The sequence below is a fragment of the Pezoporus flaviventris genome, unplaced genomic scaffold (assembly GCF_033815535.1).
Source record: "Pezoporus flaviventris isolate CSIRO_AGI_PZ_B2104156 unplaced genomic scaffold, CSIRO_AGI_Pfla_v1 ptg000030l, whole genome shotgun sequence".
Taxonomy (NCBI): Eukaryota; Metazoa; Chordata; class Aves; order Psittaciformes; family Psittacidae; genus Pezoporus; species Pezoporus flaviventris.
This window is the reverse complement of record NW_026892578.1, coordinates 9,860,895-9,877,254: the sequence shown is the minus strand read 5'-3', so window position 1 is coordinate 9,877,254 and position 16,360 is coordinate 9,860,895. Positions and strand designations below refer to the sequence as shown.

The following is a 16,360-nucleotide window of genomic DNA, read 5'->3' as shown; positions in this document are numbered from 1 at the left end:
TGAGGCTGGGCTGTGTCCTGGTGTCTTGGAGGAAATCCTGGGTGCCATTATACACGCCTAGCCAAAGTGACATTGGGCAAGCTATTGAACTTCTTCTCTCTCATTTTACTTTGAGAATAGTTTCACAAACTTTCCCCTCTTGGCAGCAGGGATAATTAATCAACTGATGTTTGTCAGGCTTTATTGATAGTCCTGACATTAGGTTTCATCTTCATAGTATTTAAACATGACAGTAATAAAGACTTTCCATATAACAAAAACCCTCTAAACTGAAGGTAACTGATACTGGACTGTGTCATTTTTCTATACCATTCTGCACTTACTGTGAGAAACCCTTTTGCTGGTAGTATCAGCTCTCTCCATGGCCTCACTAATGTTCTGTCTGTCGCAGTCTGTATCACCAGTGGGTTTGTGTTGGGAGAGGAAGATTTTTGTTTCACTTTTCCCTCTGCACAAGTTTGTATCCCCTACCAAATGGAGTTCATTTAGCATGTATGTCATACGTGCCTTTGGTGGTTTCATCATCTTGTGTCTACTCCAGCGGCACCTATTTCCTGTCATTGTCACAGCTAGATTTAAATTCCTTCCACAATTTTGCTTGAATAATTTGCCCTCTCATTGGTTTTTTTACTTCAGAAAACAGTCCATCAGCAGTTTCTGTGAAAGTCTGCTATCTCATAATGTCCAAATTGAGTTCATTTACCCTGTACCTCATATGTGCCTTTGGTGATTTCTTCATTATAGACTTTCCAATGCCTTGTGCTTTATTTCGTTTTGCTGTGGTGACCTCCTTGGACCAAAAGGTTTATTAATTGTTGTATTGTTTTTTAAACCAAACTAATACTATACTAAGAGTAATATTTTTATTTTCTCATATACTCAAAGTATTTGACTGTAATGTTCAAGTTATGAACATACATTTAGCTAATGAGCAGTATTTTCTTAGTGCCTGAGCGCTAATATCACATATTTTAGTGGATAGAGCACTCTTTTGAGAAGTGTATTTAGACCTCTTTGGACAATTTTTTTAAAATGGCTAAATTATAGCTTACATAGAAAAACAAAAACCCTACTCCTGTAGGAGATGCAAATTCATCTTCTGAATCTCACTGAAGTTAGTTAGGAACAGAGCCAGTTCTGCTTGAGGTACTTTTGAGAGTGCTCAGAAGCAGATGGAGAAATGTGAAAAAGAAAAAGGAAAATGTTGCCTGAATATTATCTAGGACATGACATTCAAGGCCTGTCTTTATATGGGGACTTCTGTGGCCTTTGGGAAGTAGCTCCAGAAGCAACATGCCAATTTTGTTGAAGTCCCTCTGTCAGTTTTCTGCTCTCTGTGGAATTAAGCTCTGTTTTTTTTCGGTGTCTTTTCCTATTGTCAGAATAAAAAATAATCCGTAACCCACTGAAGTAATTTAGTCCTGCAGACCTCTGTGAGCTTTGACCCTGGCCCTCTGGCATTACATTTCCCCACACTCAGAAATGCATCGCCTCACTATATTTGTAAGCTTTGCTTCTGGGAAATGTAGCAAGACTAACTCTCTTGGTCTTTATATAGACATATTCTAAATCTGTGTCCTCGTTTTTCTGGAAGTGAAACAGAGAGAGAACATAAAAGCAGATACTTAGTAAAATTAAAATCCTTTCAATTGAGGTATACCAAGTAAATTTAAGTCTACTTCTCTCTATCACTTTTTTTTATTTCCTTTCAGGTAGTATAAACATTATGGTTACCTTGAAAAATAATTTAATCGTTTTCTTAAGTTTGGTAGTTTTGCTTTAATTTAAAGCAAGGGAAGAAAATGTAAAATTCTATCAGATTAAGAAAAGGATTAAGAAAGTAAGATATGGCCAAAAAGCAAGTGGGTTTCAGCTGAAGCTATATATAGGGCAAAATATTCAAGTTTACATGTTACTCATGATAATTATTGAAACTTGAATCTTACTGTCTCTCAAGTATGTAATTAATAATTTTCCACTTCTTTATTATTGAAATCTTTATTTTTCATTTATGTGTAATAATAAATTAAATACAGCTTTTTTAAATCTGATGCAAATACTGTTCTCTGATTTGGAATGGATGTATTCACATGTGTGCAATGAAAATGCAGTTTGAATGAGCATTGATGCCTTTTCAGCTGGAAAGATCTATAAATATTATCAACTCTGCTAAATGTTGATAAACTGTTGCTAAATGAAATTCTTGATGAAGGACATCCCATTACCATTGGCTGTTGGAAGCTAGATACATAACACCAAGGGGATTGCTCAAAGTTAATTTTGCTCTTACAGTGTTTTCCTAAGCATTCAGTGTTCACTGTTGGAAACAGGAAAGTGGGCAAGAAAGATCTTTAATCTGACCACAGTGTTCCTACATAGCATACCAAAGGACTGTGTTTACTTTGATGTAATAACCACATGTGGCACTCTGTGGGTTACACTCAATGCCGTCCTTGGTTTTGTGTATATTCAAACATTGCACAAATATAAAGGCCGTGAATGATTATACAGATACTACGCCTGACTCTTTAAGTCAGTGTGTTAACATTTCTAGTTCTCGGGGATATAAATGCACTCCCTTTCCTTATGATTCCTTTGAAAATTTACAGAGCATTTTCATACTGAATTATATTTCTCTTTTTCTCTCTCTGTCTAAAATATTTTCTGACTGAATTTCAAACAAATAATATGTTTTTCAACCATTATGGACAACTTGTTATTTATGTTAATTTCATTTGGGTAAGATACTGAAATAAGATAATTTGGATTAAAGATAGTATAATTTTTGAATTGTAGCACTGTTAACATAGTCATTATACAGCACATAAATAATTTCCTGATTGTTTTGTGTGTTGCAGAGGAACGAACATCTTCTGCTGGGAAACCCCAGAAAGGACTGGTAGATCATTACCCAACCTTTCAAAGAAGAAAACCCACTCGTTTTCTTAAAATTGGAAGTCCTTTCTATCAGGACAATCAACTTCAGGTCAAAGTATACTGGAAGAAGACAGGTTTGTCAAATTTTTGTTTTACTGTTTTTTTCTGAGGAGCTTTCATCAACAGCATCAGAGTTGTAGAACATTGCCATAATGTGATGAACCTCATACAATAATTCAAAGTTAAATCCTACACCGATACTTCCATCCTTTCACCTTCATGTTTGAATGAAACATTGGTCTCACTTTGTGTTGTCTGTGTAAATGTCTCGCAGAAGGAAATTACATGAATTAGCTACCCTAAAATTACAGTCAGTCATGTTGGGACACTGAATCTTGCCACAGCTGAGATAATTTTTATTTCAGTAGAAATTGCTTCAGTAAAATTTTAAATATGAAGCCAAACTTGGTCTAATGTTCCGAGGAGCTTTTGTGGCTATGAGTATTGTCTCCCTGAAAGTGTGGTTGGAGGGTCTCAGGCATGTACAGTTCTCGGGCAAAATTTCATCTAATGACACTGCAGTATCACTTGAGTCATTAAACTGCAGTTCAAACCACAAAATTTAAAGCTATAGTTTCTTATATTAGGGCCATGATAGGCTTTATGCTAAACTTTATCAGTCATCTTGAATTACAGAAGGATGAATAATTGGCCACAACCACTGGAAAAATCTGTAGGTTGTTTTTTTGCTAGGCTGCATTCACCCTCTCGTTTTTCAGGAAAATCTAACAACAATTTTATGTTTAAATTTTCCAGTCTAAAGGAAAATGCCATAAACTTTAAGTGTCTAATCAGAATAAGAAATTAAAAAAGGAATTTTCCTTTCGTGCCTTTTAGGAGCATATAGGTTGTTACACATTGCTCCAGCTTAGCCACGACGGATTCATACCATGTTATCTGAAAATGTGCTGACACTGTTATGTTTTAACTTGGAGCAATCTGCATGTGCAGCAGTAGCACATGTATAAAATCCACTCAATTTTTGACTTTGAATTAAAGGCCTATAAGATGCATAATCATAGAATCATAAAATTCTTATTCTTCCATAAAATCTGCAAGCTTCAGCTCAGCCTGACTACTTACACATTTTAAATGTTTGTCCCCATCTTGGCTATGTTAGTTTTCATTTTTTCTAGCTTTCCTCACTATATCTCATATTTGCCTAACTTCATGAAAAGCTGGAATAATTTAAAATTTAAATAAAAGTTGAGGGATTTTTAATTATGAATGCTAAGCTTACTTAAAAAATACAGTTTTGATTATCCAAAGTGAGATTTACGTATTCTGAGCTTTGAACTGATCACCTTAAGCTTTAGCTTTCTGCAAGTGAGATACAACTCATTGTCCAAGCTCCTTTTATATCAGAAAAGAAAAACAGGTGACTTCTGAGGCAATTCATCTCATTCAGCAGCAGAATCATTCCCTGGAGATGCCTCTCTTCCTTACTGAGTGCAGAAGGGAGCCTAGACAACTCATTTGTAGAAGGCTTAGAGAAACCTAACATCTCTCTGTGAGCTCAGGTTCAATTCTCAGCAGACTGAACTTAAAAAATTAGGAGAAGGATTCAAAGATAAGGAGACTGTGATGACTCCCACTGGCATAAGTTTGTACAACTCACGCTCTGCAAGCAAAATTCAGCCCAGTACAACAATTGATCCAGCTGCAGCTGTTTCCCTTTCAGCCTGTTTGCATAAGAAACACTGTGAGTCCTAAGACCAAAATGCCAGCACCCCTAGTGAAATGTGCCATATTAATAGTTTTCCAAAATTAATGGAGAAAAGAATCACAACCAGTACAGCAATATTCCTGTTCCAAAGAAGATTCCTTGAGCTAGCTGTCAACCAATTATAATGATAACTTAGATATTGAGCTTATAAGTAGACATTGTGTCGTAGATACCTAAATATTGACATATAAATCTGGAGCTGAATACTACCCTGTGTTACGTACCTGGAGGTAATATTTGTTTTAAAGACTATAGATGCCTATAAAAAGAAATAAAGTAATCAGCATTCTCATAGTGGCTCATAGTCTGGAAATAGAAGTGTTTGGAAGTGGTGTAATCTCCACAATTGGAGATCTTCAAAGACAGATACGGCACAGACCTGTTAGAAATTACGTGGATTTACATGCTGTCACCTTGTGTGAGGGATGGATTAGTTTTGTTCTTGAGTAACTGACTGTACAGCTGACTCATCTTTTGTGAATCTCTATACATCCAGCTATATAAGGGAGACACCCAGAGGTCCATCTTCATCATGTGCTGTGAGCAAGCTCTGTCACATGCACTGTGGTATTTAGGTATATGCGCCAGACACACAGTAGAAGACACCTTCATTTTTTCTCACAAAATGAACAGTGATGGCAAAGGTATGTGAAGAGGGCAGAACATAGCAGTTTCTCAGGCCTTTTTCCTTTCTTTTCTTAAAAGGAAATAGAATTCTGAGTGACAGCATATGTTCTGAGTAACTCAGCAGGAACCATTACCTCATGTGGAACTGAAATATAGCCAGTTACCTGCTCCCGAGAAGCTAGCAGCTTCTATGAGCTCTTACAGGAGTTTGGAGGTTATGCAGTACATAGATGAGATACTGACTGTAAATTTACTAGTGACAATTTACTGCAGAGCAAGTCTGTTTCACCGTGCAAGGAACACAGCAGGAGAAGCATATTGGCTGTGTCCCGTCTTTATGAAAGACAGCAGTTACTGGAGCCAGCTGTGCTGGGAGATGTACCCACACATCTTTCTGCTTTATGAACTGCGCTGTCTCGTCATGTTTAGGGAGTTATAAGAAGTCTAAGAGTGCAGCAACTGCAATAGAAAATAATGAGAGAAAATTTAACTTCATCAATTGCCTGGTGTCTAGGCTATTTTCATTGCAGATAGGCAGTCAGAGTTCACATCCTTCCTGACAGAGAATTGTCCTCTCTGTCTCCTACATGGTGTGTGAAACCAGGAGGCCCTGTTGATTGCTCCAGTTATTTTTTCTTGCCATTAAAACCAGCACTTGTTTGGTGGTGGAACACAGATATTCTATAGTCCTAAATCAGGATGTGTGATTTAAAACAAATAAAGATGAGAGAACTGTCATAAAACCATGTGAAATAAGTATGTTGATAATGGTAAGAGGTAACATAAAAAAATAATTGAAGAAATAAAATTTGCAAGCTTGAACATGTTGGATATTTGTAAATTGAGCAAAATTTCAATTGGTTGTAGCAATCTTTGCTTGGTTTGATTTTGAAGATTTTTTGTACTTTCTGTGATAGACTTCATGGTCCTAACAAGATATGGTTGCACTGGTGATGAAATAAATACGTTATATAGATTTTAATTTTTTTTTAAGATGAAGACATTTAAACCAGTATGTTATGTTGATAGGGAGTTTCTTTCGCTGAAATGAAAACTTTAACAGCTACTTAAATAGCAGTCTTTCATTTAGTTAGAATAGATTTATTTATTTTCTATAGTAATAATTGCTCAGAATTTCTGTTGTACTCCTGAATTCAGTGCTCATACCATTCTTTGAAGGCCTGAGAATTTGTATTTTAGTTTAGTTTAGTTTAGTTTAGTTTTATTTATTTTATCCCAAACCAAGATGGCCTTATAGAATATTTTTGTACTGCCTCCCAACATTGTAGCATCACAGAACACCACCTATTACAGAAACAAACAGAAGGAAAGACCTGTGTGGATTTTTTATGCCACTTAAAAAACCATAAACATGCTCCTAAGGTTGTTTTAGGTTATTTCTTTATTTTCATTGGTCCCTTTGTCAGCTGAGAAATTCAATTTGAACCATTTTACTCAGTCTAAAAAGGACAAAATAGATCAGGATCACAGAATAATTTAAATGGTTTGGAAGGGACTTCTGGAGGTCAGCTGTTCCAACCATCTGCTCAAAGTAGAGCTAACTCTGAAGTTAAATCAAGTTGTTCAGTCCTATCTGTAAGGCCCTATCACAGATGTTGTTACTGTTTTCTGAATGACAGGGAGTTTGTCCTTTATGAATGGTAGTCTGCAGAGGCCACCTAAATAGACTGCAAGGTACTTTAGTATTTCCAGAAAGCACACTTGTATCTCTTAACGTTCAAAGATAGTTCTGCCATTACTATGAGAAGATGTGTTCCTCATTGTCATTTGCAAATGTGCCTCTAGGAAGCCAGTGAAAGAACACAGTGATGACATCAGAGCTGAATCTCCTGTCTTTGTATTTTTCCTCTGAATAGAATTCATCAGACCTCCATTTTGTGCAATAACTGCAACAGTGGAGGTGTTGCAAGCTATTACTGCACTGGCTTTATTATACATTAAAGAAGTGATTGCTAACTAGAAATCAGAAACTGAAAAGAGTGTTTGAGTTAAAGTCTGAGTAAGTAGATGGAAGATCCTATTTCCATATGTATGCATCATAATGTGCCACAGTTTGGTAGCGGAAAAGACTTATCTAGGCCTGTTCTTCAGGTGTTCTTTCTTAAGTCCCATTAGTTTCCGTAAGCGTGAAGCAAGAATGGAATGTAGGATCTGGACTTTGCATTAAAATAAATCTCTTTCTGAAACAATGTTTCAGTTTGAATGCTTGGGTGTGATGGCAATAATAGCTTTACTTCAGGATGTATGCTTGCAAAAATAACTCCACACTTCAAGCAGTACAAGGTGCTTAGCAAGTGCACATAATTTTGCTAGACAGTCATTACAAAAGCATATCACGGTTATATGAATACAATAGCTTCTTTCTGAAAGAAGAAAATGCCTTTCACTTGCTGCCTCTGACTTAGGCCTGGGATTAGAGAAACACAGGACATTCCTTAAAACAGCATGAATCCCACTTCTGTAAATGAAAAGAAGAACTTGCTCGTGGCCAGATATTTTGGCCATCTCAACCATATGAAATTAGAAATTATGTGCTATTTATGTCTCATAGTGGAATTAGCTTAAATCACTTTTAATTCCTTGGTGCTGGAGTCAGAGAGTACAATACATTACCAAGAATGGATGCACTCTGAACCCTCTGCTTAAAAAGATTAGCTACTTAGGATAATTAAGATCCTCAGTATCTTGTGCAGTAATCAAGACTGAAAGTGTGAAAATAAAAAGATCGTTCTGTTTCCTTTGTGCCTCAGTGGTTTGGCAAATAGGGAGCTGAGGTTTTAGACTTCAGCTGAAAAGCCTTCAAGTTACTGCAGATTTGTGTATGAAAATAAAGTATTTCCCATGGACAGAAGGAGAAAAAAAAATCTTTATGAACTCACTTCATCTACTTTCATCACTCACTGCAATAATTATATTAAAATAATAGAACGTAATATGATGTGATGATTTCTTTCCAAAACAAGTTACAATGATATTTTCTGACCCATTACTCTGCCTCCACCACCATTTTCTTAGTGCCTGTTACTGCTTAAGTAAAGCTTTAGTTTCCTTTTCTTTGAATGAAGTCTGTGTGCATTTACATCCCCCTGTTTAAATTAAACATTTAAAGTACTTCTGAATATTTAAAATCAATATATATGCCCCTTGGTTTTGCTTAAAAGGACAAATATTTAAAATGCATTAAGAGTTGGCTTCAGGCTTCCTTCTTTGTGTTTCTGGTAAATGCTAAAGCAGAAAAAAAAAAAAAATACTTAGGGCAGGAAGAGGCAAAGAATCCTCCATTGTCTGATAAATCAACAAAACAAGAATAATGAATTAAATTACAGGGAAGAATAAAATGCAAGCCAAGGCAAAGCAAACAGAAAGATGCCATGAATGCTTTTAAAACCAGATCTTAGGAAAACAAAATTAACTTAGTTCATGGAGACAAATGAAGTGACTGTGGTGACTCTTTGTTTGCAATAAGGTATTACATATGACAGGTTTTAAAATAATTGAAAGCTTTCCCCATGTTATCCAATAGTTCTTTCTCATGGAATTAGAGCCATAAAAGCTAGTGAAACCCTTCAATACCAGTTGGAGTTTCTAGCTGTTATTGTAAAGAATTCAGCAGTAGTTACTTAATGCTAGTGTAATACTTAGTTTGATACTAACTGTTGTACTAGGAAGTTCAGTGTTTGAGCAGCTGGCCATTTTCTAATCGTAGATATGTAACTAGGAAAATATTTGTACTTGAAGGTATCACTTTGGTCCAGATGGTTCTTTCAGCCAGAAGACCTCACTGGTAATTACAGCAAACTCTACACCAATGTATTGCCCTCATACTTCCATGTGAATACAGAGATGTTGGCTCAGCAGGGATTGATTGTGTGGGTATGCATAATGTGCACAGTATTTAGAGATTTAATTAGTAAAGCTGGCCCCCAGCACAGAAATCTTTGACTAGATCACCTTTTTAGACGTTCACCAGTAGACATTGCATAATTTGCTTTTCCATGTGTGCTACAGCTGACTCAGATGCCTGTATCCTGTAGGGCTCTCCAGTATCCTGCATGGGTTAGGTAATGCTGTCAGCTTTAACTGTCATGAGAAATTATTCCAGAGTTAAAAGAATATCCTGTCAGAAGTATCCCTGTGTGATACCTATTCTTCCCTAACTTTGTCTCAGATAGGCCTAATGTAGTTCCAAGAAAAATGTCTTTGTCTTTTTCCTGCCTGGAGAAAATGGAAAGGGGAACATCTGACCATCTCCAGCAATATTTGTTATACTTTATAAACTGATTACAGGACTCAGACTGTTTGGTTTGCATTTGCTTCATGTCCAAATGTGAAGTGCTAACAATGCTTAAAATATTCCTGGTGGCTGACATCAAAACATCAACAACAATTAATACAGTTTGGCAGAGCAGGTAGTATGCAACTTCTCAAATGGTATGCAGTTGATTAGTGGGACAAATAATTAAGTTTTAAAATCTCAGTGGCATCTCCCCTGCAAATGGGACAATACTGGGGAGTCTTTTCAAGGGCACAGTTTACGGTATTTCTTCATGCTTTCACAGGCACAACAGAAAACTCTTACTGGCTTCCTTTCACTTGCTTCTAAACCTCCATACCTTTCAGGGTAGGTGATTAAAGCTCTTGGTATGAGAGGCTTAGGGGCAATGCTGTCCAACAATTAGTCCCAGGAATGTAATTGGAACGGATTCAAAGTATGCCGGGAAATCAAGTATCACAAGCCAAATCAGAACTACCTACTGTGATCCCAGAGCTCAGACAGCACAGAAGAATGATTTTGCTAAACAGGCACCCACTGATGTCTGCTGAAAGCAGATTGTGGCTATACTCAGCTGGTTTGGTCCAGTACATTCATCAGACTGGTTCTAACACTTTGTATGGTTGATCCACTTACTGCTTCATTTTAAAATTTACATAGAGCGTGCTGTTCACAAGCCCTCAGTATGACATGAATCATACTCCAGAATACCTTTTGTAATTGTGAAAGTGTATTTAATGTGACTTAATATATGCATTTAAATGTAGTATCCTTTTTATTTTTTAACTTAATAACTGACTACAAATTTAAGCTTCATTTTTTTTTTGAACTTACATTAGAAGATCAAATAGAAGTGTAAATGCAAATTACTTGGTCCATGAGTGCAATTCAAAGATAGACGGTCCTTATGTGGGATGAGTACCTGTGGTCCAACTGCAGAGACACATTCAATATAGCATTGCAAATTCATTTATCAAGACTTACCTCACTTCAAAGCACTGAAAAAAATTAACTGTCCAACTAATAAGTAAAATCTTACCTGATTTGTAATTCTTCAGGAAAAAATGTTTTCAATGCCAGTATCTTTATGTACCTTCAAAAATACCTGTCTACCCAGTACAAAATTTTCAGCATTTCTTATTACTTCTTGAGTATTACCACAACCCATAAAATTAATTAACAAAAAATACAGAACTTTATATATATATACATACATATACAGTCACTAAGATTGTCAATGGCAATGTCTGTTGGTAAACAGTCTGAATAACTGAGAAAGACAAGCTTTTTATCATCAATTCATCCCCTCCTTTTCCCAGACTGTATCACTAGGTCATATTCAGTAAAAGTTTTGTCTTGTATGTTTACACTGTTGTTCCTGGAACATTCCTACCAGTCCTGCTGTGACTAACAACATACTGAGGTGCTGCAGTTTAGGAAGATACCTTTCATCAAGTATGGGGTAGTAACTGCTCATGAGTTACTTAGTCTGCCTAAGTTCTGAAGTAAAATGGTTAGCTTATGATCCAGGGGAGGTTAAACTATCAGCAGGGAGTCATCATGCTCATGGTGATGGTGGTTTAAACTAACGAGTGTCCTCTTGTAAATTGGGTCAGTTTTCCTCCACGTGCTTCTTTTTAGCTTTATTGTTTAATTAGCCTAGTTTATAAGGTGGCCACGAACACTACAGACAGGGAAGGAAATTGGTCTATTTGAATGAGTAGCAGGAGGTGGAGGGAAAGACACCAAAAAAGGGTATCTGACACTGAAATTATAATCTAAATTTAAAGATGTCACATGTATGTATGCAGCTGGTGACTAATGAGTTCTTAAACACCAGTTGCTTTTGCTCCTGGGGCCATAAGCTGAATAGAAAAATATATATAGTAGTCTAGACCAAAGAGCCGTCCCAACAGCTATTCTGTTCTTGTTAGTGATCAAAAGCAAATCAAAAGGAGCATAAGAATAGGGGAAACATGTAATAATAGTTCTGCACATTATTGTCCCAGCTTCAGACAAGTTCTAGTTCATGGGATTTCCTGAGCCAAATGTGATGTGGGTCTGTATCTCGACTTTGGAACTGGGAAGGTGTCATGGTTTAAACCCAGTCAGGTAACTCGTTCACTCACCCCCCCCCTTCTTTCCCTTGCCCTACTCCCGGAGGGACGGAGAGGAGAATCGAAAAGAATGCAACTCCCACAGGTTGAGATAAGAACAGTTTAGTAACTAAGGTATAACACAAATCACTACTGCTACCACCAATAATAACAATGATAAAGGAAATAACAAGGGAAGAGAATACAACATCTCACCGCCAGCCGACTGATAACTCACCCCCCAAGCCCGACCAAGCTCTGACTGATACCTCCTCCAACCCTGCAGTCCCCCAGCCCTTCCGGGTAACTCCCAGTTACCTCCTGGGCATGACGTGCTGTGGTATGGAATAGCTCTTTGGTCAGTTTGGGTCAGGTGTCCTGTCCCTGCTTCCTCCCGGCTTCCCCTCCTCCCTGGCAGAGCATGAGGCTCACAAAGTCCTTGGCCAAACCAAAACATCCTTGTTATCAGCTCTGTTCCCAGGCCGAAAGTCAAAACACAGCACTGCACCAGCTACCAAGAAGGAGAAAAATGACTGCTACTGCTGAACCCAGGACAGAAGGACTCACAGATTACCTACTCTCAATATAGCCTCCCCACCTAAATTAGCATCCAGATTTGTTAAGTCACACAGAAGGCTATAGTTAGAGTACCTAGTGACAGTTTGAACTGATGTATAACCATAGCAACCCCTGGACTTGTTTGTTTGGGATTTTTTCTTTTTCATTAAATTCAGTTTCTGGATTCTTAGCTACCTTTGAAAATCTGACTGTAAAGGACTAATGTGGGAAGCTTCTGTTCAGGCTACAAGCAGCTATTGTGAGACTTGGAGTTTGCAAGAGGTAAATTTCCTTGTAATAGAAAACCAGAATGAGATATTGTTGAACTCACTTTGTACAGGATGTTGTGTGGAGAAAAAGGAGTGAGGGTGAAGGTAATCCCATTTAGGAATGATACCAAATTTATATCCCTCAATATAAACATTTTTAAACCCTGAGGATTCCTAGGTCTAGATGTGGGCACAAATATTGTGGCTCAGGCCTGTCTTCAAGTTGCGCACTAATTGTTATTACCATTTTTTGAAAGGCTTAACACTGTGTTATACGAAGAATGTGTTCTGTAGAAAGAAAGTTTATTTTAAATGGCATAATGTGCGAAACAAAATCTTTATGAGTTAATCAATACTGCTTCCACATAAGAGGAGGAAACAGTATTGTTTGCCTTGTTAGGAAGTGTTTATGGAATTGAGTTTAAATGTCAACTGGGGGTTTGGTGTTTATTTTAATCATACTGCTTGAATAGGTCATTATTAAAAAGTTCTTTTTCTCAGAGGTGTCACGAATAACATGAATTTAATAACCAAACATTTTACACTGGATTTTTTTTTCTTCTTTCCTTCTGGATGAATCAAGGCACAAGCAGTTAAAAAGCCTAAGCTGTTTTTTTCTTTTACTTAAAATGCCTGAGAGAGTACACATCAACAACACAGTTTTTACAGGGAGGAGTGCAGAGCAGCTCACAATGCGTTAGCACATCAGTGTACCATTTCATTATTACTTGAAAGTAAATTGTGTTTACCTATATATCCTAAGACTGATAACTCACTTCGCATTTTGCTAAACTGCCATAAGTAAAATAACAGTTGTTATTCTATCATTATTTCTTGTCCTGTCATTAGCTTCAGATAGCAAATGTTAGCAAGAAACACCATGATTCAGAGAGGCATAGAGTGGCTCATGAACCAATATATGTTATGATCAAGTACTGACTGAGATCATATTTTCTTCTCTGCAGTAAGCTGGAGTATTCCTTCCCTAACTGTTCTTCAATCATACTTGTCAGATAAATACAGTGTGGATCGCTTCATATTAATTGTGTCTTCAAAACTGAAGCAGCTATTAGTAAATAACAGTGCTTCATTAATTCACTTGGATTTTGCCTATATTTAAGCTGTCCCTATATATATTTCAGGACCTCTCCAGCATCTGAGTTTTAGCAGAAAAAGCATTTATGGAAACTTGCACACTGTAGAGCTCTGTTCATATGAGGAAGAATAGTGGCCTGATAAACAGATGAATGCAAGTCTGAGAGCAAAAAACACTTCATTGTATTCTATTTCAACTATGTACATAATAGTTCTTGGTGTGGAAATACGGGCACGTTACCCCGCAGAGCAGATGCTGCTGCTCATCCTCCAGCCAGAATGGTAGAGTTGGAAGCAGTGCTGTGTTGTATTAGATACGCATTTGTAAAAGTGTATCAGGAGTTGCATACTGGGAGAAGGTAAAGCAAGAACGTTTCTTCAGGGAGCCTTTGTACACGTATTTGGATGCTTCAGAGATTATAAAATATTTTTCTTTATGAAAAATATCATACATTTCACCACTTACCATTGTTACTTTTATATTCACTATAGAACAGCTTCACCATGCAATACGAGATAAATAATTTTTGTCCTGAGTGGTGTGTTGACACAGGATTTATACAGTGTTCTACAAAATCATGCTTTAACTTTGCCACAGAAACAATTAATCAAGCTTGTAGATACTGAAACATGCACTTCATATGCCCTGAGCAGATTCTGCCCTGTTCTGTGATATTAAGTATAAAATCTTTACCCCTCGTTATAGCCTATTTTTTGAGCAGTAATGCTTCAAGGAACATGATCTAGAAAGGAAATTACTTTATTTTGCTCTATTTCCTTCTTTCTATTAGTCTAAAACAATTGAAGACATGTTCAAGGCTTGTCTTTTAGCTGTAGTTTTTATGGTCATTAGTGTCTTGATCATGTAAGTGGTGGGTACTAAACTTTCTGGCCCGATCCATTAGCTGCTCTTAAATATTGAAGTCAACATGACTGTTCATATCCTTAAGTGCTTTGTTGAATCAGGGCCAGAGTGCTCGGGAGCTTGTAAGATCAACCCCCCAGTGCAAGAAGAAAAACAAAAACCATGTGGCCAGTCAGAAATAATCATTGCAGTTTGCTGTATGAAATATCAGATTTAACAATAGATAATAAATCCAAAGGTTTAGCTACATGCAGAACAAATTCTTTCAGTAATTTCCTTACCAACTAGCTTCACAGAAATTTCAGTCCCCTTATGGCATTCTGTTTGAAGAAATGTTAGGTTTCAATGAAGACACCAGGCTTACATACAGCTAATTATCTTCCAAACTTTGATAGCTCCTTTTGACATACAGTTAGCATATTAATTATACGTATATACTTTGGAGGGAGTCTGTTTGCTGAGTAACTTGACAAAAAATATAGAACACCCTTTCATACTGAAATACTCATTTGACATGTGCTTATTATTTATATTAAATTAATATTTTTGTGCTGCCAGGTAAAGGTTTTCATATAAGTGTGTCTTATTTTATAATCTTTTTTTTTTTTTTACCATATTTTAACCTAATGGGAAAATCTGTCAGACACTGATTGTTAATTACTTCAGATCCTGTTACAATACAGGAATCAGCTATTGTGTTTATTGATGCTAGACTTTTTTTTTCTAATAAACCTTAATTTGAGCTGCCGTTGTTGAACATGTCTGCTCTGAAATCTTGTTTTCTAGCAAATCCCATTTATTTTTTCCTTCTGATAAGTTTTTGTAATTTGGTTGCCTGCATAATAAGGGTGTCACAGTTGGCATTAATTGCAATTTCTATGCCAAATTATAGAGACCTATCGTCAGAATAGCATGCCAATCTAGAGCTGAAATACTTTTACGTCAGAAACTGTTGTCATTATCACCACTCAGCAGGTTTGGAACAGAGATAAGGTGCCATGAAGTGTTTGCCTAAAGACTTCCAGGAAACTAGCGCAGGAACTAGCCCCAGTTCCCCAAATAGTCTGCTACAATTTCTTGCTATGGATCACAGGAGTACCTCCCCAAACCTGTTTACATGGTCTCCTGGAGTGACAGTAGGTTATTGTCATATTGGTGGCATTGGATTGTATGAACAAATTTCACTTCTGTTCCAGCCTATGGGATGACAGTTTTCTAGTTACAAAGGAGGCTCCAGTTCCTCAGCATTGTCACATTGGCACCTTTCTGCACCAATAAATTTAAAAAAAAAAGATAATATTTAAGGCAAAGAAAGGAGCTGTGTGCAGTAACATGGTAGAAAAAAAGAAACCACATTAGATGAGGTTATTCACATGGTTGACAGTAATGGAAATGTACTTCAGAACAGAAATGTGACAAAGATAAGGAAAAAGATCACTTTTTTATTTAGTTTATTTTCCATAAACTGTAGAACCACTAAAACCAGAAGTTCCAGCTACAAAAAGCTGCAGAGTTACCTAGCATTATGTTGGGTGATTTTTCTGAATGGGTCTCAGAGCTTCAATTCTGTTGGGAGATTATGAGATTTAACAAATGTAGAATGTAGGCCTGTGGCATTCCTATTGATCGTCATGCAGCTCTGGCTTAGGAGATGTTGTGGTACTTTAAGCAAAACTTTTCAATCTAAGATGCTTAAATTGTGCATATGAACCCGAACTTTTCAAAGGTAAAAAAATGTATTTGTCATTGTCATTAATAGGAATTTGAGCTGCTTTTACAGCTTAAAACTACAGAATAAATGTGCATTTCACCCCTAGAAAAATCTTAAATATATCTATGTAATTTTATTAAAATGAAACTAAAAATTTTGAGGTGACGGGGGTAGGGAAAGCA

General features: G+C 36.8%; 1 protein-coding gene across 3 annotated transcripts in view; it reads left to right on the top strand.

Annotated features, from left to right (window-relative positions):
• ANOS1 (anosmin 1) overlaps positions 1-16,360 on the top strand; it is a 132,832-nt gene that overhangs the window by 103,992 nt on the left and 12,480 nt on the right. For all 3 annotated transcript variants that reach the window (XM_061459873.1, XM_061459871.1, XM_061459870.1), the window contains one exon: positions 2,859-3,011. In XM_061459873.1, the coding sequence (XP_061315857.1) occupies positions 2,859-3,011 (153 nt within the window). The remainder of the gene's footprint in view (positions 1-2,858; positions 3,012-16,360) is intronic.